This window comes from Myotis myotis, unplaced genomic scaffold (assembly GCF_014108235.1).
Source record: "Myotis myotis isolate mMyoMyo1 unplaced genomic scaffold, mMyoMyo1.p scaffold_m19_p_3, whole genome shotgun sequence".
Classification (NCBI taxonomy): Eukaryota; Metazoa; Chordata; class Mammalia; order Chiroptera; family Vespertilionidae; genus Myotis; species Myotis myotis.
Genome location: NW_023416335.1, coordinates 206,402,594 through 206,424,675, shown reverse-complemented (window position 1 = coordinate 206,424,675; position 22,082 = coordinate 206,402,594). Strand labels below are relative to the sequence as shown.

At 57.0% G+C, this 22,082-nt stretch overlaps 1 protein-coding gene across 3 annotated transcripts in view; it reads left to right on the top strand.

The window, feature by feature from the left end:
* The first annotated feature begins 10,745 nt into the window (after positions 1-10,745).
* TMPRSS6 (transmembrane serine protease 6) overlaps positions 10,746-22,082 on the top strand; it is a 34,715-nt gene continuing 23,378 nt past the window's right edge. The window contains exons 1-6 of one of the 3 annotated variants that reach the window (XM_036299973.1): positions 10,746-10,960; positions 14,410-14,606; positions 18,683-18,816; positions 19,934-20,001; positions 20,560-20,744; positions 20,959-21,000. In XM_036299973.1, coding sequence (XP_036155866.1) covers positions 14,411-14,606; positions 18,683-18,816; positions 19,934-20,001; positions 20,560-20,744; positions 20,959-21,000 — 625 coding nt within the window. In that variant the 5' untranslated portion in view covers positions 10,746-10,960; position 14,410. The other 2 variants (XM_036299974.1, XM_036299975.1) reach the window with 2 other exon arrangements.

Below are 22,082 nucleotides of genomic sequence, written 5' to 3'. Positions count from 1 at the left end.
GCCCCGCTCCTGCCTGGACCTTTGCGGTGTCCAGGGGCAAACTGGGGAACCGCTCTGCAAGTCCGTTTCCACTTTGCAGAGTTCTGGGGAGGTTACATGCCCAGGCCTTGTGATTATATATATATATATATATATATATATATATATATATATAGAGAGAGAGAGAGAGAGAGAGAGAGAGAGAGAGAGAGAGAGAGAGAGAGAGAGAGAGAGATATTGATTTCAGAGAGGAAGGGAAAGGAAGAGAGACAGAAACATCAATGATGACAGGGAATCACTGATTGGCCGCCTCCCGCACGCCCCCCCACTGGAGACCGAGCCTGCAATCCAGGCATGTGCCCTTGACCGGAATCAAACCTGGGACCCTTCAGTCTGCAGGCTGACGCTCTATCCACCGAGCCAAACCAGCCAGGGCTAGATATATTTTTAATGATCTGTGTGCACCATCTTTGTTTCTGTTTACTTAATATTTTTCTTTAAGTCAATTCACAGTTTGGGTTAAATACTTTTATTTAAAGGGAATAAAAGTTGCTTCTGGAAATGGGAAGCTGATATTCACTATAAATGAAAGGTAACCGTAAAAATTAAATGCAATAAAAATGTTTTAATCCATTGCCTGCTGGAAATCTGCTCAGTTGGCAAGGTTGAGGGTTCGATCCCCAGTCAGGGCACATGCAAGAAGCAGCCAATGAATGCATAAGTAAGTAGAACCACCAATTGATCTCTCTCTTGCTTTCTCTCTCTCTTAGATCAATAAATAAAAATTAAAAATAATAAAGGGGAGATTACTAGGTGTGGGTAAGCCTTTGGAGACATCCTGGCACCAAATAACCTTCCTTCATGAGGAAAAGCAAAAGGATTGTAGAGGAAACGTCTTTTTCACTAACAGGAGTCAGGTTTATCTTATCCTGCAGGGGTCCAGGCATCCCCTGACATGGTCTCATGACTTTTATGAATCTTGGCTGTACCACCGCCAGCTGCACTTCGTAACCTCCCTGAGCCTCCGTTCCCTAATCTGCAAACTGCGGAACATGACACCTGCCTCACCGGGTCCTTTCCAGGAGAGGAGAGATGATGCTGGCAAGTATGTACAAAATTTTTATTTATTTTTTGTGCCCTTGACTGAAAGATTGGGCCAGATCATGGATGTAATGTCTGGCATCCATTAACTGCACCCATGGCAGACATGGAGAATGGATCGCACCCGCATGTGGCAGATCTTGCTCATAGATCCTCGTCCTCCGGAGCCTGGGTGCCCCTTCATCTTCTGTAGGCAGGTCCCGGCTGATCACAGCTGCACCTGGTGGCATCTCTGGACCAGGTAGGTCGTCCCTCAGGTTCCTTCCACAACAGAAGCTCTTGTTTTTGTCCAGACTCGGATTTTCCAGGCAGGAGGACAGGCTGAGAGGATGGCAGTGGAAAGCTGGGAGGGTCCTGTGAGCAGGTGGGCGCAGGGGACCCAGCTGTCCCTGCCGTTTCCCACAAGAGACCCGAGCTGGCAGTGAGCAGAGAGAGGGGCCCCCTGACAGCAGGTGGAGGTGGTCTGATGGTCCAGAGTGGATTCGCCTGTGGCCTCGTGCTGGGGTCCAACCCCAGCGGGTCCAGGGGTCCCCAAAGGTGTGGACGGAGTCGGCAAAGAAGGAATGACATGGAGGCAGTGTTCAGTTGATCAGCAGCCTGGCAGGATCTCTAGCCCGGATCTCCAGCCAAGTTCTGGTCTGGATCTCCAGAGAGGTTCTGGTTCGGACCTCCAGCCAGGTTCTGTGTCCATGTTCTCTTGCTAGGTTCTCCAGGCAGGTTCTGTAGCCATGTTCCCTCACTAGGTTCTCCAGCCAGGTTCAGTCATCAGGTTCTAGTTAGCTTCTCTTGCCAATTTCTGTAGTCAGGTTCAGTCCAGGATCTTTTGCCATGTTCTCTCCAGCGAAGGTCTTCTGTCTGTAGGTTCTGTCTTCTTAGTTCTGTGTTCTAAGCTCTGTATTCTAAGTTCTGACTTCTTACATCTGTATTTATACTAGTTGATTCCAATCCTATCAATCTCTATTCCAAAGGTTAGGGTGTTTCTTATCTCCATTCCAGGGAGTAAAGATTATGTAGCTTAAGCATGATTGTTCCTAGTTAAAGTGATTAATTACCTGCCTGGCACTTAGTTAAGAGGTTTTATTCCCTCCCTAACTTCAGGGGAAAATCCCTACCTGGGGAAACAACCTTTCTCAGAGACCTTGGTTAAAACACATAGTGCCAAGAAGGTGAGCAAACATATTAAGAACAGTATGCCATATATGCCAGGTCCCTTGAAACAGCAAGGATGGACCGGCTCCCAGCAGCCTCGGGAGCTGGAACAAGGGCGGAGCAACTGGCAGGGGCGGGCGGAGGAAGTAAAGGAGACAGGCCTGCCCGGGTCAGATTGCAGGGCAGAGAAGTGGCACCAGCTGGGGACCAGGCAGCCGAAGGCCCGGGATCTGGGATCCGTCAGGTGCAGAGCGGGAAGCAGGAGGCAGCCAGGGCAGATGGAGGGATAAGAGAAAAGGGAGGAGAGATGGGAGGGCCTTTCAGCCTCTCAGGTCTCCTATTTCTTGAGCTGTATGTGTTCCCTCAACTCCCCAAGCCCCCTCCCCCCCACCTCCACCACCACCAACTCCACCACACCTCCCGGCTCCCACTTCAAGCAACTTCCAGGGCCCACGGTTACCAAGAAAACTGTTTGTGGAAACAGACCGAGGCTAGGATGACAAACCTCGCACCGCCCTCTAATTATTGGCATTCCAGATAACGCCAACAACAGTCAAGAAGCACTTTCAAAAGGAATGAGAAACTAATATTTATGTTTCAGACACGGCGCCAGGCGCTTCCCAAGCTCATCTCTCATCCCCGGGAAGGGCCCCCGTGAGGCAGGTGTGGGGTTCCACAGCTTGCAGATTAGGAAACCGAGGCTCCGGGAGGTTACGAAGCGCAGCTGGTGCAGCCAAGGTTCAAACTGGGTAGCTGGGGCGCCAGAACTCTTGGTCCTTTGCATCTACAAGGCTGCATGGGCAGCAATTACATTAATGAAAAAAAGCCAAACAAAACATAACAAGCAAAATTCCATTCTAATCTTACTTGGCAACCAATTAAAAAACAACAGCCCGCATTCCACACATTCCATGGATGGCGACTGTGGCTGAAGCCATCCCCACCTGTGACCTGGCAGCATCCACTCTCCGTGGGAGCCCTGCTAGGCCTCCTCCTCGCCGCCTGCCCCTCTAACCCTCTACCCCTGAGCCCTGCCAGGGTGGTCTTGCTCTGGCTCGCGTCTGGCCATGCCACACCTGCTTAAGCCCCTACGGACTCTCTGATATCTTCGGGACAATGCTTGCGCTCCTCATTGTCATAGTCCATGACTTGATGGGCCCCATCTGCTCTCATGCCTCAGTCTCCCCATCTGTGAATGGGGTAGTCAAATTGGATGATTTCTTTTGTTGTTGTTGTTTCTTTTCTTTTCTCTTTGCTTAAATTGGACGGTTTCTAAGTGCTCTTTTAGCCCTGCTATTCTGTGGTTTCAGATGCCACATGGAATGTGGCTTGTGGCCGGGACTACATGTATTTCACTTCCAGAGTGGAAGGCGAGGAGTGAGGGCCAGGGCCACAGTTGACTCATTTAGTAATCTTCACACCCAAACAATCTGCTCCCACACTCCTACACATCCCTCAGGGCCCCACCCCAGCATCTCCACTTCTGGGAGGCCCTCTGATTCGTCCCAAGTAGGGGTTGGTCACTGCCTCCTGCTGTCACCTTCTGCATTCCCTCTCTTTTTTTTTTTTTTTTTTTTAATATATTTTATTGATTTTTTACAGAGAGGAAGGGAGAGAGATAGAAAGTTAGAAACATCGATGAGAGAGAAACATCGATCAGCCGCCTCCTGCACATCTCCAACTGGGGATATGCCCGCAACCCAGGTACATGCCCTTGACCGGCATCGAACCCGGGACCCTTCAGTCCGCCGGCCGACGCTCTATCCACTGAGCCAAACCGGTTTCGGCCTGCATTCCCTCTCTTAAAACCCTGTGCTAGATCCTGGGGCTACAGGAGAGATAATAACAGTCATAGCAGAAGGTCAATCAGACCCATGAGCAGCAGCCTTTATTCAGAACGCCCAGGCGTGAGAAGACTCTGGAGGAGCCCTCGGACCTGGAGAAAGAGGTGGAATGCTGATCGGGGCGTTAGTCAGAGGGGCTGGCCAGAGTTCAGCTCGTTTTGGAAATAGTTGGTTGAGGGTGGTCCTTGGAGGGGGGTGAGGGGGGGTTGTACTTGCAGATTAGCAGCCAGTGTGGCAATTTGAATCTTATCACCGAGCAATGGGGGAGGCACAGCTGTGCGGACAAGGACCTGTGAGCGTCCCAGTGGCACGTTCTCAGGCCTCAGGAACTGTATTTACTGAGCACTCAGTGAGCACCAGGCTCTGGTCCAAGCATGGTTTCTAATCACTGGCAATGATGTCAGAGAGGAGGAGAGAGAAACCATCCTTACTCCATTACATACACGAGAAGGCTAAGGCACAGAGCGGTTGATGGCTCGTGCAAGGCACACGGCTAGAACACAGTAGCGCAAGGATTTGAACCCGGGCATCTTCAGCACTCACTCGGCAAGTTCACAAAACCTCTCGGCGCCCTCGCAAGACAAGAATGACGGAGATTCTGAGTCCTGCGTCCCCGATGGAGACAGGCGGCCCAAGGGGATGGCGCCGTGTCCCAGGCCACACAGTGAGACTAGGGGCCAGAGGGGAGGACTGGAACCCTGAGCTCTCACCCTACATCCTACTATCCATGGCCACTGCCACTGGGGACGAGGGGCAGGTTGTTGATTGCACTGGAGCTCAGCACCAGTAGCCGCAGCCTGGCCCTGAGACAGCCTGGGACATCCCCTTGCTGGCTGCTCAGAGTCATTTTCCATCACCACAGGTATGACACACGCACGCTCCATCACAGCGCCGGGGAGGGGGTGGTGCTCAGGGCTGTGGGAAAGCAGGGCAGGAAGTGCTGAGTGGGGGGAGAAGCAGGGGGGTACCCCGTGTGCAATTCCAGGAAGCCAGGATGCAGAGGGGAGGGGGAGCTGGCGGGACCTGGTCTTCCATTCCTCTGTGCAGTGCCTCACGGAGTCTGATGACTTCCCTGTCTGCAGAGTCCCCAGCTCCATGGGGGAGGGACTGACCCTGGTGGACGCGCAGTCAGGAAACTGAGTCACACCCTGCCTCTTGGAGGAAAGTTGACCTGAGCCTTTAAGGGAATGCCCGGCTTGGGAAGGCTCTGGGGAAGGCGCCTCGCTTTGGGAGGGGCGTGGGTTGCTGTATGGGACTCTATAGCCAGAGGGCCCCGCACAGCTCAGCGGGTTTGGGATATAGTTGCTTGAGGATGGCTCCTGCGTTCACCCAACATGCATTTACTGCGGGACTGTTCGGTGCGGGTCACGGGGCTGGGTGCTAGGGAGCCAGTGGTGGGCACAATGCCCTCTGCCTGGGCCGGAGGCCCCGTGGTCCCCGTGGGGAGGCTGGTGTGCTGGCTTGCCTCAGGGATGTGCTCTGAACCTGGATGCCATCCTAGTTCTGCTGACCCCCATCTGTGACCTTGGGCGTGTGCCTAAATCTCCCTGTGCCTCAGTTTTCTCAGCTGTGAGAGGGGAAGTCCCAGGATGGTGGTGAGGATTAAAGACGCGAGTGTATGTAAAGTACTTGAAAGAGGTGAGACAGGCAGAGACAGGGCTGAGACCAGGGGAAGCCCAGGGTGAGGTGTGGAGGCAGCTGGTTCTCTGGCTTGTCTCAGGGATGTGCTCCGCTGTCTTGGTGATGCTGTCAGGGCGGGGCTGACCTGGAACCACGGCAGGCGGGGGTTCTATCGCCCTTCCCCCACCCCCTTCCCTTCCCACCCTCTTGCTCCTCACTGTCTGCCTTCCCCAAGCACCTGGGTAAGTCTCAGGGTTTATAGTTTAAGGCGTGACTCTCGCAGTGGTCGGCAAACTGCGGCTCGCGAGCCACATGCGGCTCTTTGGCCCCTTGAGTGTGGCTCTTCCACAAAATACCGACTTCTGCGCATGGGCCACGAAGTTTCAATCGCACTGTACGCGCGCGCCCGCACGTGTTATTTTGTGGAAGAGCCACACTCAAGGGGCCAAAGAGCTGCTTGTGGCTCGCAGGCCACAGTTTGCCGACCACTGCCCTAAAGGCATCTAGACACCCATGACTCTCTGTGGAGGGGATTCCAGGAGTTATGGCTTGTGAACCCAGGGTGACCTGCCCTTTGGAAGAGCAGCCCAAGGCATTGTCAATAGCCAGCCTGCTCCTGTCCCTCTTGCCCCACCTGTAATGGGGTGAATTGTGTCCCCCCAAAGACATGGTGAAGTCCTAACTCCCCCCCCCCCCCCCCCCGCCACCTAGGAATGTGGCCTTATATGGAAATAGGGGTCTTTGTGGATGTAAATATGATGAGGTCATAATCCGATAGGACCTATGACCAGTGTCTTTGTAAGAAGGGAAGAGACACTGGGAAAGACACAGGGCAACGCCATGTGACAGCAGAGATGGATTGAAGTTAAGCTGCCGCAAGTTAACCCACGGACGCCAAGGATTGCCAGCAACAGCGACACCACAACCAGGAGGGGAGGAGGACCCTTCCCTGGTGCCTTCGGAGAGAGCACAGCTCATCCCATCACAGGCGGGCGAGAGGGGCGGCAGCAGCTGGCTACTGGCAGTCCCGGGTCCTGCTCACACCTTGACCTTGGACTTCCAGCCGCCAGAGCTGGGAGACCATGCAGTTCTGCGCATTAAGCCACCCTGCGGGCGGCACTTGGTAAGGGCCGTCCCAGGAACCAATGCACTGCCTTGGCCCGCGAGGAGCTCAGTCCTCCCAGAGCCCACCTGCCTGGACGATGTCCGCTGGGGTGCAAGGGCCCACGGAGCCAGCACCTCCGCCTCCCCACAGCTCCTGCTCCTGCAAGCCCTGTGGTCCCCCTGAGGGTTTCAGAGGGAGGCTGGGCCAGCAGAACCTTCTCTGGGGTGGGCTGGAGTCTCCACCCCTCGCCCCCAACAATGGCCCTCTGGCGCTGAGGCTTGGCTGAGCCACAGGACAGGCTGGCTGGGAGGGCAGCTCTCTGGGGCCTCCCACCCTGATCTCCCCGAGTGGTGCCATCACTCCCTCTACTGAATTGAACAGGGTCCCCCAAAACCGGAACCTGTGACTCTGACCGTATTTGGACATAGGTTCTTTGCATATATAAGCGAGTTAAGGTGCGGTCCTATGGGAGAGGGTGGGACCTAAATCCAATCGGATCGGCATCCTTATAAGAAGAGGGAAATTGGGCCCAGACACACGGGAAGACAGAGGCAGAGGTCTCAGTGAGGTTTTTACAGGCCAGGGACCCTGAGGATTGCTGGCAGCAACCAGGGCTAGGCGGAGGCGAGGAGGGTTCCTTCCTAGAGCCGAGAATGGACGCCCAGCAGCTGGTTTTGGCCTCGAGAACTGAGAGGATCCACTGTCTGAAGCCGCCCCATCGTGTTAATTCGTTACCGCAGCTCAGGAAACGGATACATCTCTCAGCAAAGAGAACAGAACAGAGGCCCTTCCACCTGCAATGGGCGGTGGGACCTGGGGCAGGCCCCCTCCCCGCTGAGAACCTGGGTCTCCTCTGCGGCTGAGGGGGACATGTAAGTCCAAGCCTGGACGTGAGGCATCACCGTGAAGAGTCCAGCATGGGCCCCGAGCTCAAAGCCTCCCCGTGCTCTCACCGAAGGAGCGGACAGTGACTGTTATCTGTTCACTCGGCCAGTGTTTGCTTGTCCCGTGTGCCAGGTACTGTTCTAGGCTGGGATCCAGCAGGGACAAGACAGGCGGGACTTTGTCTTCATGGCTCACAGTCTAGGGCTAGGGAGGGAGAGAGGACGGGGAAACGGCTTAGACCTGGCGCTGCCTGAAGGCGATGAAAACTCGGCTGTCCTGGCGCGTTAGCCTCTGGTGGACAGCTGGGAGCGCCTACTGTGTGCAGGGCCTTGACATGGCATTTACTGAGGGTTTATTCAGCATTATGTTCGTTTGCTGGGGCTCCATAAACAGTACCACAGACAGAGTGGCTTCGACAACAGAAGTGTATTGTCTCACAGTCTAGAGCAGCCCAAGGTCAAGGTGTCGGCAGGGATGGTTCTTTCTGAGGGCTGTGAGGGAGAGGCTGTGCCCTGCCTCTTTCCTACTTCCTGGTGGTTTGTTGGCCGTCTTTGGCGGCCCTTGGCTGGTAGATACATCACCCTGGCCTCTGCCTTCATCACGTGGCCTTCTCCCTGGGTCTACATCCATCTCCGCATTTTCCTTTTTTATAAGGACACCAGTCACCGGGTGAGGGGCCCATCCCACTCCGGTTGCAGCAACCCCATTTCCAAATAAGGTCACATCCAAAGGGACGAGGGGGTTGGGACTTCCACATACGAATTTGGGGGACACAGTTCAATACCTCACAAGCATGTTTTTGTGCCTCCAGGGAGGCAGGCGGTCCCCGTCCCGATGGGAGGCACAGGGCTGAGGTCTGGCCTCCCTCTGAGTGCCAGCTTGTCTCCAGAATGTCCTGGGAAGGGGGATGCTGGATGCCAGCCGCTTTCTTTCCAAACCAAGGGCTTTGTACAACGTCCCGCTCTGCTGGCAGAAGGTAGGCGTGTCTCCCTCACGCCCCTGTCCCCAGGGCCCAGCACAGGCCCCACGCCTTGCAGACACTTGACAGGTTTGTGTAATTAAGAAAGGAGGCGTTGTGCGTTCACATTTCTCCAAGGCATTGACGAAAGGGCTGTTGTGGTCAGTGAATGGAATAACCCCTGGGGCGCTGGACGCAGCACCTGGCCCATAGCCAGTGGTCCTCACAGCGTCAGCCAGGACTGGGATGGCCGTTATCATAAGGCTGCTGTGAGTGTGAGGGTCACGGCTGCTGCCCCAGCCCGACTCCCCCCAGACCTTAAAGGCAGCCGACCTTTCGTGAGGCCTCCATATATTGGGCCGAGCACCTGTAATGTGGAGCCAGTTCCATCTTTCTGCCTTCAACTCCCCAGCACCCCCGTCCACAGATGATGAGATGGCCGCCTGGGGAGGTCTTGCCAGGTCACCAACAGGTGGAGGGGCTGGGATGCTGGCCACCTCCTCTCACTCTCCCACCGCTGGCTGGACCCTGTCACCCGCGTGTGGCGGGCACGCTGCGGCTGGCCTCCCAGCCTCACCGGCCGAGCCTCCAGGGTCTTTTCTGGAGACCAGGGGGCCTGGCGTTAGTGTGAAAGGCAGGCTCCCAGAGGACAGTGTGGCCCTCCTCTGTCTGTGTGGGAACGTGGCCCCTGCTGTGGCGATAAGGGCACCCAGGCACCCAGCTGCCCTGCTGACAGCAGCCCTCTCTCAGTGCCAGGCGGCCCCCTGCCCAGGGCTCTCTGACCTCTTGGGAGGCGGCCCCTCGCTCATGCTTTCCAGTGCAGCCCCTCCCCCGCGCTGTGGCTGGTGGATCGATGGCTGGGTAGGTGACAAGTACAGAGGACGCTGATTGCGCAAGGTCTGCGTTTCAGACCATCCAGCTCTCCAGAGCTTATGCCCAGACCCCTCTGTGCACGACTCTCCCCCCTGACGGACACGCCCCGGGACACGTGTGGACCCCAAATGCCCCTGACATTTGCACACAGCAGGCTCCTTACAGAGCACACGCAGGAGCATGCGCATGGGTTGGGACACGTGTGAGGCAGCACACAGTAGGTGTCGCACAGGCAGCCTTCCTTAGCCTCACCTGAAACTCCTTGCACATGCCGACTAGCCAGACACACTGGGCACATGCACACCTCACCCCGCACCCCCCTACCCCCCCTCACACACACTGGGACCCACGTGTCACGGCACACGGGGTCTCGGGTGTGCAACTTCCCCTTTGGGACAAACACCGATCGGCCCGTCCACACCCAGAAAACCCTGGCGCCCGTCCTGTGCTAGGGAGCACGGGGGTCAGGCCCACCGCCTTCCGCAGCTTTGCTCGCTGGCGCTGCAGCTCACACTTGTGAATGTCAGTGTTCTGCCTGTTGCCACACTTGGGGTTTCCATGTTCTAGTCGTCACACTAAAGAATAGGAAGCCCAGCAGGGGAAACGAAGTTTAATGATATATTTTATTTAACCCAGCATTGTCAGTAGGAGACCATTTCAACATGTAATCAATGTAAAAAGCTCCTGTCTGGGGTATTTTGCATTTGGCGTTCGTACCACATCTTCGAGCCTGGTGTGCGTCTCCATCTCAGGTCAGCCCGGCCCGTCCCGGGTGCTCGAGAGCCACGTGGGGCCAGTGGCCACCCAAACGGGCAGCACAGCTCTATAGAACGAGGTAGAAATTCACACAGTTTCTCACTGAGCAGAAAATGGCACCAAACCCCACCCTGCACTCCACACTCTTCTCTCCTGTCCCGGGAGCACGAGGACCCCGCCTCCCTTTCTCTCTCTCGGGCCACTGGCTCTTCTGGTCTCACCTGTCCAGGTATGGAGACCCGTGGGAGCCCCTGAGCGCACCACACAGGCCCCTCGTCAGAGCCCCCAGTCCTCGCCACCCTCTTCATGCTCTAGGGGACCAGGGACTGTAACCAGGCAGGAATGTCACCAGGCAACAAGCCTCGGGAGACAGCTCAGGTCTCCTGCACCTGCCCGCCAGCCTCCAGGGTGCCCATGGGCGGGGCGGGGCGGGCCGGGGCGGGCACTGCCTGTCTCCTGCCTCCGGACTGTTTACCTGAGCGCAGTCACAGTGCTGTCCTGAACCTAGCGGTAGGCCCATGGAGCCTGGGGCCACAGGCCACAGAGGACAAGGGCCAGACACCCCGGCCATGGCTCTGGGCCATTGATCCAGCGCTAGCTGGCCAGGTGGGGGTGGGGAGGCCTTGGCCTGGACAAACAGAGGCTGTGAGGTCTGCGTGCAGGCCCAGCGCCCACTTGCCAATCTCAAAGGTAAGTGGGGGCCTCCAGGACAGGGGACCAGCTCTATGAGTGACCTGGGGACAGTGTCCACTCTGAGAGCTGGGCCTGGCTTCCTGGAATTTGAGCCGTGGGCCCTGCTCTGAGGTCAGGTCTGCAGGGCCTCATCGGCCAGGGAGTGACCAGGTGAGCGGACGGCGAGGGGTCCATGGGCTGGGGCTGGGGCAGGACCGGGCGGAGCAAGGCCAGGCGTGGGGACACCACGGGGCAGTGGAGGAGCTGCCCGTTCCCCGTGCCGGGAGGTCTGGGTTTAGGCGGGGCTGCTGGACTCTGGGATAGGGACAAGGCAGGGGAGAGGCCTGATTTGCCAGTTGAGCACCCCATCTCTACTCTGCTGGACTGGACACGTTGCCTTCTCCGTACCCAGGTACCCACCTGGCTGTACGGTGTGAAAGACAGGCCCAGAGCCCACACCACTAAACAAGGACCCTTAGTGCCCAGGCTCAGCTTTGAATGGAGCTGGCAGTGTGTGTGTGTGTGTGTGTGTGTGTGTGTGTGTGTGTACAAGTGTTTATGAACGGGAAGTGTGCATCTGTGAATCTGTGTCACAGTAAGGAGTGTGTGTGTGTGTACGTCTGTGTGTTTCCATCTGTGTACATCTGTGTGTAAGTTGTTTGTGTGTGTGGAAGGGACGCTCACCCACACCCCACATTTGGGAACACGCGGTCACAGCAGCTCAGAGCAGGGAGTTACTCTAGGCCCAAAGGGCCTCCCTGGAAGGTCGTAGATCAGAATCCCAGCTCTGCCCTGCTCTGCTCTGCCCTGGCTAAGTGACCTGGAGGGAGCAATTTTGCCTCTCTATGCCTCAGTTTCCCCACCCATTAAATAGAAACAGCAAGGCAAGCATCCCTGGCTGCTGGAGGCTGAGGTGGACTGTGGCTTGCGGTGTTGCTTGGTACGGGGCTGGCACGCAGGAGGAGGTGTGGATGGCTCCCGTGAGCTCAGTCTCCGGTGGGCAGACTGAGGACCCTCAATGATCAGAAGGGCAGGAGGGAGAGGAGCAGGTTGTCCAAGGTGGGGTCCAGGAACTCAGGTCGGGGAGAAGCCTCAGGCCCCTGTGGCAATTGGGGTATACCTGGTCCCTCCTTCCTGAGCTCACTATCAGTGGGACAGAGAGAATGCCCCCCCAAGCTGAACTAGTCATGGATGGGGGTGGCCCAGGACACTGCAGAGGGGCACCTGCCTCTCCTGGGCACTCTGGGAGAGCTTCCAGGAGGAGGTGAGCGCTGAGCTGAGGTGTGAGGGGCCGTGTAAGAGCTGGCTGGCCAGGCCAGGATGTGGGCAGCCCTGCAGAAGGAAGGGTGTGTGGGAAAGCTCTCTGTGTTCAAGAACCAATCCGCGCTCTGCTCTTCGCCCAGAGCTGGAGAGAGCCCTCGACCTGTAAGGTTTTTTACCATATTTATTATTAGAATTGATAACCGCGAAGTCCAATGTCACTGAGGTGCAACAGGAAAAAGAAGTGGGGAGAAAGGAGGCGGGAGAAGTTGGCCCGGCCCCAGGGACACACAGCACCTTGGAGCTGTGTGGGAAGGAAGTGAGATCTTAGTGTTCATTCAACACTTACGGAGTGCCGAGTTCTGCTCTTGGAGCAGGCACACAGCGGCGGGCAGAACAAAGCCCCTGCTCCCTGCAGCTCACGGCCAGGGAGGAGACAAAGGACACAGAAGCATCTCATGCAATTTAGGTCCAAAGAAAGGTGCCGCAGGGAGAGGGGGTGGTCGGGAAGGCCTCACGGATGAGGTAACATTTGAGCAAAGACCTGAAGGAGGTGAAGGAGCAGGCTGTGAGGCAAACCAAAGAATAGTGTTCGTGGTGGTGGGAACAGCACGTGCAAAGGCCCCGAAGTGGTGTGTGCTTGGTATGTTGATGGTCTGGCAAGGAGCCGGGTGGGGCAGCAGCAGAGGGTGAGGGAGAACAGGAAGATGAGCGAGGGCCAAGTCACTAGGCCCCCGGGGCTGCGATACGGCTTTGGGCCTTGTTCTAGGTAGACAGGAGCCATGCGGGCCTTGTGAGCAGGGCACGTGGGGAAAAGGCCACGCTGGCCGTTGTGTGGCAGTTTGCTACTGAGGGTGGCCAGACGACGGGCGATTGCAGGAGTCCAGGTGACAGGTGATGTGGACCTGGGTGATGGTGGGAGCCGTGGAGGTACCAAGACAGGGTTGGGCTCTGGGAGCACTTGGAAGGTAGAGCCACGGCTTTTCTGACGGACCCGGCCTTGAAACCATCGGGAAGGCGTGGTGTCATAGGGAAAGCCGGGAGCGGCATCCTCCTCTCAGCTGGAAGTTGTCGCCGTTGCCCCTCTGCTGCTGGGCTTCAGGCACAAGAGGGGGAGAACGGGGGGCCAGCACAGAGCCTGGCCTCAAGCAGATGTGCTGGTAAAAATGGGGTGCCTCGGTCACTGAGTCATGGCTTGTTAACAGCTCATCTGCGGGAAGCACCAGGAGTAGTGGCAGGAGCAGGGAGTCAGACACCTGGACGCGCCCCCCACGTACCCGCGGTGTGACTGTGTGACTTTGGGTGAATGGCTTAGCCTCTGGGGGCTTCAGTGTTTTCATCTGTAAAATGGGGTTCGTAGTCAGTGCTAGATATTCAAACCACATTGGAGAAACGAGGCCGGGCCAGGAAAACCCCGGACTGAGTTATTGCTAGAACACTACAGGTCTCAGTTTCCTCATCTGTCCAATGGGTGCAGAACCTTGAAAGGTGGTTGGACGTGTAAGTGGCATAATCCAGGTAAAGCGTCCACACAGAGTGGACCTGAGGAAGAAGAATGCCTGGAGACAATGGTCCCCCCATCCCTGGGTGACCAGAGGCTTAAATGAGGTGATGCCTGTGAAATGTCTTTTGTAGATACTAAGGGAATATTAGTTTGCATCTCCTTCTTCCACCCCTAGGAGAATTTGGTGCTGGTGGGGAGACAAAAGGGACAGCACTCTGAATAGTAGGTTGCTGGCTCAGCACAGCACTGGCCCACGGGCTTCTGGGGGAGGGCTCGGTGAATGACTGTGTTGGTATTTTGGGGAGCCCTGCTATGGAAAACCAGGAGGAAAGAAAAGCATCCCCCTGCATGAAGGTATGCGGGTGAGCTTTTTGTACCCCAGGTTTGTATCCCATGTTACTCAGCTCCATCTGTGGGTACAGGCTCTGGGGGACTGGGTTCAGGGACTGAAACCTCCACCTGTCCTCTGACCACAGAGAGGCTGGTGCGGTGCAAAGGCGAGGGTTCCAGGGCCGGACCGGTCCAGCTCGGCCTCGCACCCTCTGGGTGAGCTGCTCAGTGCCCCTTTCGGTGCTGACTGCCTGGTGATCTGATCCTCCTCCTCCAAAGGGCAGGCTGCCTTCCTCTGTGCATCGTTGGCAGCCAGCAGAGGCTCCCTTGCGAATGCCAGGCCATTCTCAACCCGGGTCTGTTTCCCTGCCAGGATGCCCGTGGCTGAGGCCCCCCAGGCGGCTGGTGGGCAGGGCGACGGAGGAGATGGCGAGGAGGCAGAGCCGGAGGGGATGTTCAAGGCCTCCGAGAACGCCAAGAGAAAAGTCCGGGGCTACCTCCGCCTGGCGCCGCTGTGGCTGGCCCTGGTCGTGCTGGCTTCAGGGGGGTTCCTGCTCTGGTATTTTCTAGGTAAAGGCATGGGCCTGCCTGGGAGAGGCACCTGGGAAGAACTTGGGGGTGGTTGTGGGGGGCACAGCAGGACAGACCAGGATTCTAAGTCAGCAATACCTAGGCACTCCCTGCCTGCCAGCACTTCCTCTCTGTCTGCCTTCCTGCCCAGGGGGATGGAGTGTGGCTGCACCTACGAGTGATGTTCTAGGTCCTGGGACTCAGGCCAAGTGCCCCCGTTCTCAGCAGCTGGAGAAGGGGTGCTCTCCCAGCACCCAGCTCTTGCAAACCAACAAACCAAAGGAGTATGAACATTGCCTCCCCTGCCTGCAGCCCTCCGGGGTTGCCCCTGGGGCTCGGAGCCAGCTGGCTCTGTGGGAGAAGGCCAAGAGGTGCCAATGGCTCCTGGCACCAAGTAATGCCTCTGCTCACTTGAGCCCCGTCTGGAGCTCCTCTAGGGTAGGGACCCCAGCTCTGTCACCTCTGAGTCCCTAGGGCCCGTCATGAATGGGATGAAGGGAGGAGGGACACAGGACTCAGGCATCCGGGGGGCTGTGCACACACAGAGGGCTTTCATACCCCAGCTCGGGCACACGGGGATTTCAACACACAGAGCAGGTGGCTCAGAGCCTCGCCCAGGTTCTGAATTTTGGCCTCCCTCTCTGGTATCACAGCCCTTAATCAGTCCCCTGGAAGCAGTTGGCCCATGTGTCCACCTTTTCATTCACTCATTCATTCATTCATTCATTCACTCATTCATTCAGTAAACACTCTTGAGCACCTACTATGTCTTTCCCTAAAACTGATGAAGGCTGTACCTCATTCTTCCCACTCTTGGCGTGGCTATGGGAAATGATGGCGCCTGTGAAAATGCTCCAGACATACTGTAGAAGACCTCATTCATTCACTCATTCATTCTTGCTTTCATTCATTCTTTCTTTCATGTCTGAGCACCTCCTATACACCGGCTCTGTGCCAGGCTCTGAAGATGGTCCTGCCTCACCATAACGCATGGCATGTGCCAGGACAGAGGAAGCTGAGGGGGTGGGGAGCCATAGCAGGGACAAATGATCAGAGACTTCCCATTAAATGCTCTGCAAAAGTTAGATCGTATTCTTACTGGCTCACTCTCATGGTGGAATTTCAGGCCCATTGAAAGGAACGAGGACCCGCCCTAGCCAGTTGGCTCAGTAGATAGAGCAGCAGCCTGTGGACCAAAAGACCCCGGGTTCGATTCCAGTCAAGGGCACATACCTCAGTTGCAGGCTCCTTCCCTGCCTGGGCCCTGGTCAGGGCGGGTGCAGGAGGCAACCAATCGTGTTTCTCTCACTTCGACATTTCTCTGTCTTTCCCTCTCTCTTCCACTCTCTCTAAAGCAGCGGTTCTCAACCTGTGGGTTGCAACCCCTTTGGGGGTCGAACAACCCTTTCACGGGGGTCGCCTAAGACCATCGGAAAGCACATATATAATTACATATTGTTTTTGTGATTAATCAATATGCTTTAATTATGTTCAACTTGTAACAATGAAATTGGGGGGTCACCACAACATGAGGAACTGTATTAAAGGGTCGCAGCATTAGGAAGGTTGAGAACCACTGCCTAAAGGATCAATGCAAAGATATCCTCAGGTGAGGGTTAACAAGAAAATAAAGGAAAGGAACAGGGACCCACTTTGGAGCAGTCATGGGGAGATCAGCCTGGGCCCAGCCCCAAAGGGGGACGAGGTGGTGGGAGCCTGGAACCAGCCTCGGGCAGACACCGTTAGGAACCCAGGTCCGATGTGAATCTGCCTGCCATGGCTCAGGGTGGAGGGCGGTTCTGCTCAGAGCCGAGCAGCGCCAGCAGGGAGTGGATGCTGTGTGATGCCGCCGCGGGCAGGAAGCCAGCACGGCTGCCGGGGCCTCCGCAGGCTGCGGGATAATTGGTCTTCAGGGTAAACCACAGAGCATCAGGCGAGGGCCGGGAGCTCACCTGTCAGTTGTCTTCCTTCGCAGATGAGTCTACTTTCTCGGGGTTACGCTCCAGGAGTAAAGCACCCCCCTCCCAGAGAGTGTGCTCCATGGGGCTGAGTGCCCCCACGTTTCAGCTGGGGGAAGCCAATTCCTGCTCGGCAAAGGGATTGGGGGCGGGGGGAGGCACTGAGGAGAAGTTTGAGCCGTTCCTCCCGCCCCGGCCAGCAGTGCTCCAAGAACTGGGCAGGAGGTGAGGAGATGAATCAGAGCTGCGTCCTGCCCTGTCTGGAAGGGGAGCTGGAGCGTGGCACGGGAGTAGGATAAGCCCAAAGTGAGTGGCGTGCTGGCCCAGAAAGTGGCCCAGGAGGGGAGAGGGCAGGGATCTGGCTTCCCAAGGCGGATGGGCCCGGGCCCTGAGGCGGCCTAACTGTGTCTCCCTGGTCCTTCCCTCTCCTGCTATCCTGGGTGATGGTTCTGTGCTTTCTTCTCAAACCTCTTGCACCTCCACCCACTTTGCCACCTGTTTCAATGACAAAGTGGAAGGAGTCAGAAGAGAAGCCCCCTAGATGCCCTCCCAGCAGCAACCATGTGCTCTGCCCTCCTGCCCGTCCCCAAGGTGAACCATCCCTGCCTGTTCTAAGGAGGGAGAGCCATCCCTCCTGGCTCCCCCGCAGTGGCTGGACCCCAGCAATGCTCCTTCTCAACTTGCCAGCATACCTGGCCATCTCTAACTCCAGAATACAGCTGGCTCCTCCCACCTCACCCTCTCCGCCCGCAGCCTGGTCCAGGCTCCGTCGCCTCTTACCCAGACGGCTCTCACCTGGACCTCTCTCACCTGGACCACTTCCTTCAGCTGTCCCTGCTTCTGCAATTGCCTCCTTAGAGCCTCCAACACAACAGCAAATCAAATCATCTAAGTTCTCTGCTCAAAATCCTCCACTACTCCTGTCTTACTCAGTACAACCAAATCCTCACCCGCCTCATCTCCTGCTGCGTTTCCTTCACTCACTCTGCCATTCCTCAAACACACAGATGAGCTCCTGCCTCAGGGCCTTTGCACATGCTGGCCTAGGCGCCTGGAAGGCTCTTTCTACAGATTAACATCCACAAGCTGACACCAACACCTTCTTCTCTGGCCTCGTTTTGCTGCCCGCCCCTCCCCTCCTGGTTTCCACTTACACGTCTATCATGTTGTATAGTTTGTTTGTTGCTGGGCTACAAGCTCTTTAGGACAGGGGTTTATTTTCTTTATTGTTATACTAGTCTATTCCCAGGTGCTCCAGGCCAGTCTTGGCACATAGTAGGTCCTCCACAAATATTAGTTGAGTGAATGAGTAAATGAATAGATAGAGATATAAACCCAGGACATTGTATCTATTCTTTTCACATCAACCAAAACGTCTTTGCAAAATGGAACTCTGATGGTGTCATCCCTGATTTTAAACCTTTTGTGGGGTCCCTTGTTCATCTGGTAAAGACAGAATCCTGCCAAGCTGATGTCACAGCCTCTTGCTGCCCCAATCTGACTGTTCCAGCCAAACAGGTCTTAGCCCTCTTCTTCCCATGATCCCTCTGCCCCAGGGCCTTTGCACACACTCTACTTCCTTCTCTCTCCTCTTCCCCATTTACACTCCAGGCCTCCCATCTCACTGGAGGGTCGCTCTGACCCAGGCCTGGTTTCTTGGTCATGTCCCCTCAATAGCACCTCGTGCCTCTTCTTGAAGGCCCTTAACTAACCTCATGGGGAGACATGTCTTTGTTCACTAGTGTCCCCCACATAGTAGGTGCAACCTAGACAACCTGGTGAGTGGGAGGATGAAGAGAGGTTGTAACCCATGAACTTGACCTGGGCTAACGGGGTTTCCTGGCCTTTATGTCATCATGTCCTCACTGCATCAGCCTTTGGGACACCATCCATCCACCTGTGGGCCTCTCTCCTCTATGGCACCTTGGGACCAGTTTGTCCCTAAACGAACTTTGGATGGCGATGATGACAATGGCAAAGATGAGCATGAGGACGGGGCCTTGATGAGGAGGTCCAAGATGGTGGAGGCCGAGCTGAGGGTTCCGGGGGAGGAGGAGGCCTGGGGGAGGCAGAGCCGTCCCTGCTGCGTGTGGTTAACCTCTGGTTTCTCCTGGGCAGGGTACCAAGCAGAGGCGACTGTCAGCCAGGTGTACTCAGGCAGCCTCCGTGTGCTCAACCGCCACTTCTCCCAGGACCTTGCCCACCGGGAGTCCAGCGCCTTCCGCAGCGAAACCGCCAAAGCCCAGGAGATGGTAGGGAAGGAACGTGGGGGCCAGAGGGAGAAGGAGGGGCCTGATCACGTCAAGCCCACTGGTCAGTCCATCTGGGGAGCAGAGGCCTGTTCTAGGCATGATGGGGGGGGGGGCGGTACAGGGTGGTGGGCGAGTCAGTGGGCTCTGGCATCAAATGCACTTGGATTAAATCCTGGCTGTGGCACTAAAGGAGCGTGGCCTTGGGAAAGTCAGGGCAGTGCAAGGGCGGTCAGGGCCCACCGGCACCCCCCCTCTAGGGCACTGGCTTCCTGCACTGGGGGGTCTCCCGCTGCCAGTACCTCTGCTCAGCTGCAGGACTGCAGGACCGCACCCTGCCCAGCAGGCAGGCCAGAGCGTGGAGGGGCTGTTCCCAGGAGCAGCGCTCAGCCATGGGAAGCAGAGCGGGCGGACAGGCAGCCCAGCAACCCTGGCGCTGGTGGGGGCAGCTCTGAGGATGCCCTCTGTCCCCCAGAGCTCCCCGTGGACTGAGCCTCCGTGGCCCACAGCTCTCCCCTGCTCCTTCCCAGCTCTGTGGGCTGCCCCCGCCCCCCACTTCTAGTCTCTCTTCCCCACCCCCACTGCTGTCCCCCAGAATCACTTCCACATAAATCACTTGCCTCATGTCCTTGACTCGACCTGCTTCTGGGGACCCAGTGAGGCTCCCTTTCCTCCTCTGTGAAGGGGGTGATGACACTGCCTGTCTGCAGGGTGGCTGTGGGGTTCCTGCAGCCGCACTGTAGTGGAACACGTGTGGAAACCAGCCAGCTGGGCTCCGTGGCTGCTGGGGGGTTGGGGGGAGGGGGGGGCGGTGAGGAAAGGACTCAGGGGCCACGTGGGCTTCTCAGAGTTGAGTGACATTTGACGAGGGGGCCAGAGGCCATTGGTGGCCTGATGGAGGCCAGAGCTGGTGGAAGGGGGAGGGGCAGTGCCTGAGGGCAGGGGAGGGAAGAGTGGAAGGGGTGTGAGGTTTCCTGATGTGGCCTCTATGTGACCGCAGGCAAGACTGTACCCTGCAGGCTCCCTGTCAAGCCGGGCTGCCTGGAGGGGAAAGGGCATCTCAAGGTTGGAGGGGCTTCTGCAGAGGTTCACCAGCGCCTATCGTTTCCCCTCCTTTTAGCTCAAGGCCCTCATCACCAGCACCCGCCTGGGCGCTTACTACAACTCCAGCTCCGTCTACTCCTTTGGGTGAGTGCCTGGCCCCCCACCCCGCCCCTACTAGAACCTAGAACTCAAGGGGAGAGGAGTTGACTCCTGATGCCATGCCCTCACTTTCTTAAATGGGAAACGAAGGCGAGGAGGGCAGCTCGGCTTCCTGTGTGTGACCTTCCTTCACTGCCTTGGTTTCCTCATCTGTAAAATGGGCACAGGCCGGGGGGGGGGCAGGGGTTACCTCGACTGTGGCTACGATGTGTTCACCAAGGGCCTGGCAGTACTGGATGAGGCCACGGTGGGGAAGTGGGGGGGGGGGGGGGTGTCAGTGGGGGTGGCCCAGCTCTTCCACTCATGTCTGGTTCTGCCGCCTTCAACATGGTCTGTGGCCTCAGTTTCCCCATCTGCAGAATGGGGATGAGAGGAGCACCTGTGGTTAGGGGGCTGCGCTGTGAAGGTGGAGAGCAGTGTCTGGGGGGTAGTAAGCGCTCAGCACGCACGAGCCCCGGCTGGTGTTCCCCGTCCAGGGCAGGGGGCTGGCCAGGGGAGACCGCAGGCCCCGGCCCCAGCGCCTCTCACTTCTGCCCGCCTTAGGGAGGGACCTCTCACCTGCTTCTTCTGGTTCATCCTCCAAATCCCTGAGCACCGCCAGCCGATGCTGAGCCCCGACACGGTGCGGGCACTGCTGGTGGAGGAGCTGCTGTCCACGGCCAACGGCTCAGCCCCCGCTCCCTACAGGGCAGAGTACGAGGTGGACCCCGAGGGCCTGGTGATCCTAGGTCAGTACTGGGGAGGGGACGCGGGGCGGTCAGATGAGGTCCGGGGAGGCTGCCGTGAGGGCCCCGGGAGGCAGGACTGGGCCGGGCCCAGGGAGGGTCGGCAGGCAGGGGAACCTCAGCCAGGCTGCCTCTGACGGTCTCCTCTATTTTTATTTTCGTTTGATTGACTTATTATTTGTCTTCATTTATTTGTGTGTTCGTTTCCCTTTAACAGAAGCCAGTGTAAAAGACATACTTATGCTGAATGCCACGCTGGGTATGCGACTTCGCTTTTCCACTTTTGAGTTGCTGTGTTTCTTGGCGTGGTCGAGTGTCAGGGGACCGCGTGGCTCTATGGCGGGTGCAGGGGGGCTGGCTTAGGGTCACCCCGGGGATGCCTGGCGGGCTGGGTCCTGGGGCCGGTGGGGGAAGAGGAGGAGGAGGAGCATGTGTGAACACACGTGTGTGTGTCTTGTACATAAGTGCATGTGTGTGGGGTGAGACTGTGACTCCACTTTTCTCTCACTGAGTTCCGTTTGCCCACAAGCCACTGCTTGCACTGATGGTAGAAATAATCTTGCCAACTCAAGGTATGTCAGTCACTCGGGGCTTAACACTTGGTCTCCTGGAGACATTTCTGCCGCATTCAGGGACTCTCCCTCCACCCTCTCCTTCCCTCCGGCAGCCGGCTGCTCTCCCTCGGCTCCGCCCTCCTGGTGCCATATTGCTCTCACCTCGCTTTTCCCCAGAGGCTCCACCGTCCTCCTGCTGAGCCCTGGGAGGCAAGGCAGCGGCGGGGCCAGCGAGCTGCCCAGGCCAGGGGCGCACTCCATGTGGTCCATGGGACCCGCAGGTCTCGGAGGTGCAGCGCCCCATCTGCGCACTGGGCCCCCCGGTCCTGAGCCCGGGCCCCAACCCACTCTCCCCAGCGTTTCCCCCGAGAGCTGAGGCCTTCAGCCGGGCAGAGGGAGGCAGAGTCTAAATCCTGGCTATACCTTCGCTGACCTTCCGCTCCTCCCATCCGGCCGGTCAAATGCTTACTTCCTTGGTGGATTGGGGTAATGGGGTCACAGTACAGGTTTCAGAGTGTTAAAGTCATGGTTCCCCTCCACAGATAGAGTGAGACAGGCCAGAGATTCATTTAGCTGATCTATCATTTATCATCTATCTATTGTCTATCATCTGTATCTCTCTACCTCTCTATCATCGATTACTTGTCTATCATCTATCTATCGTCTATTATCTATCATCTATCTTATCTATGTCTGTCTATCTATCCATTACCTGTCTATCACCTATCTGTACCTCTCTATTATCTATTACTTGTCTATCATCTATCGTCTATCTATCTTATCTATG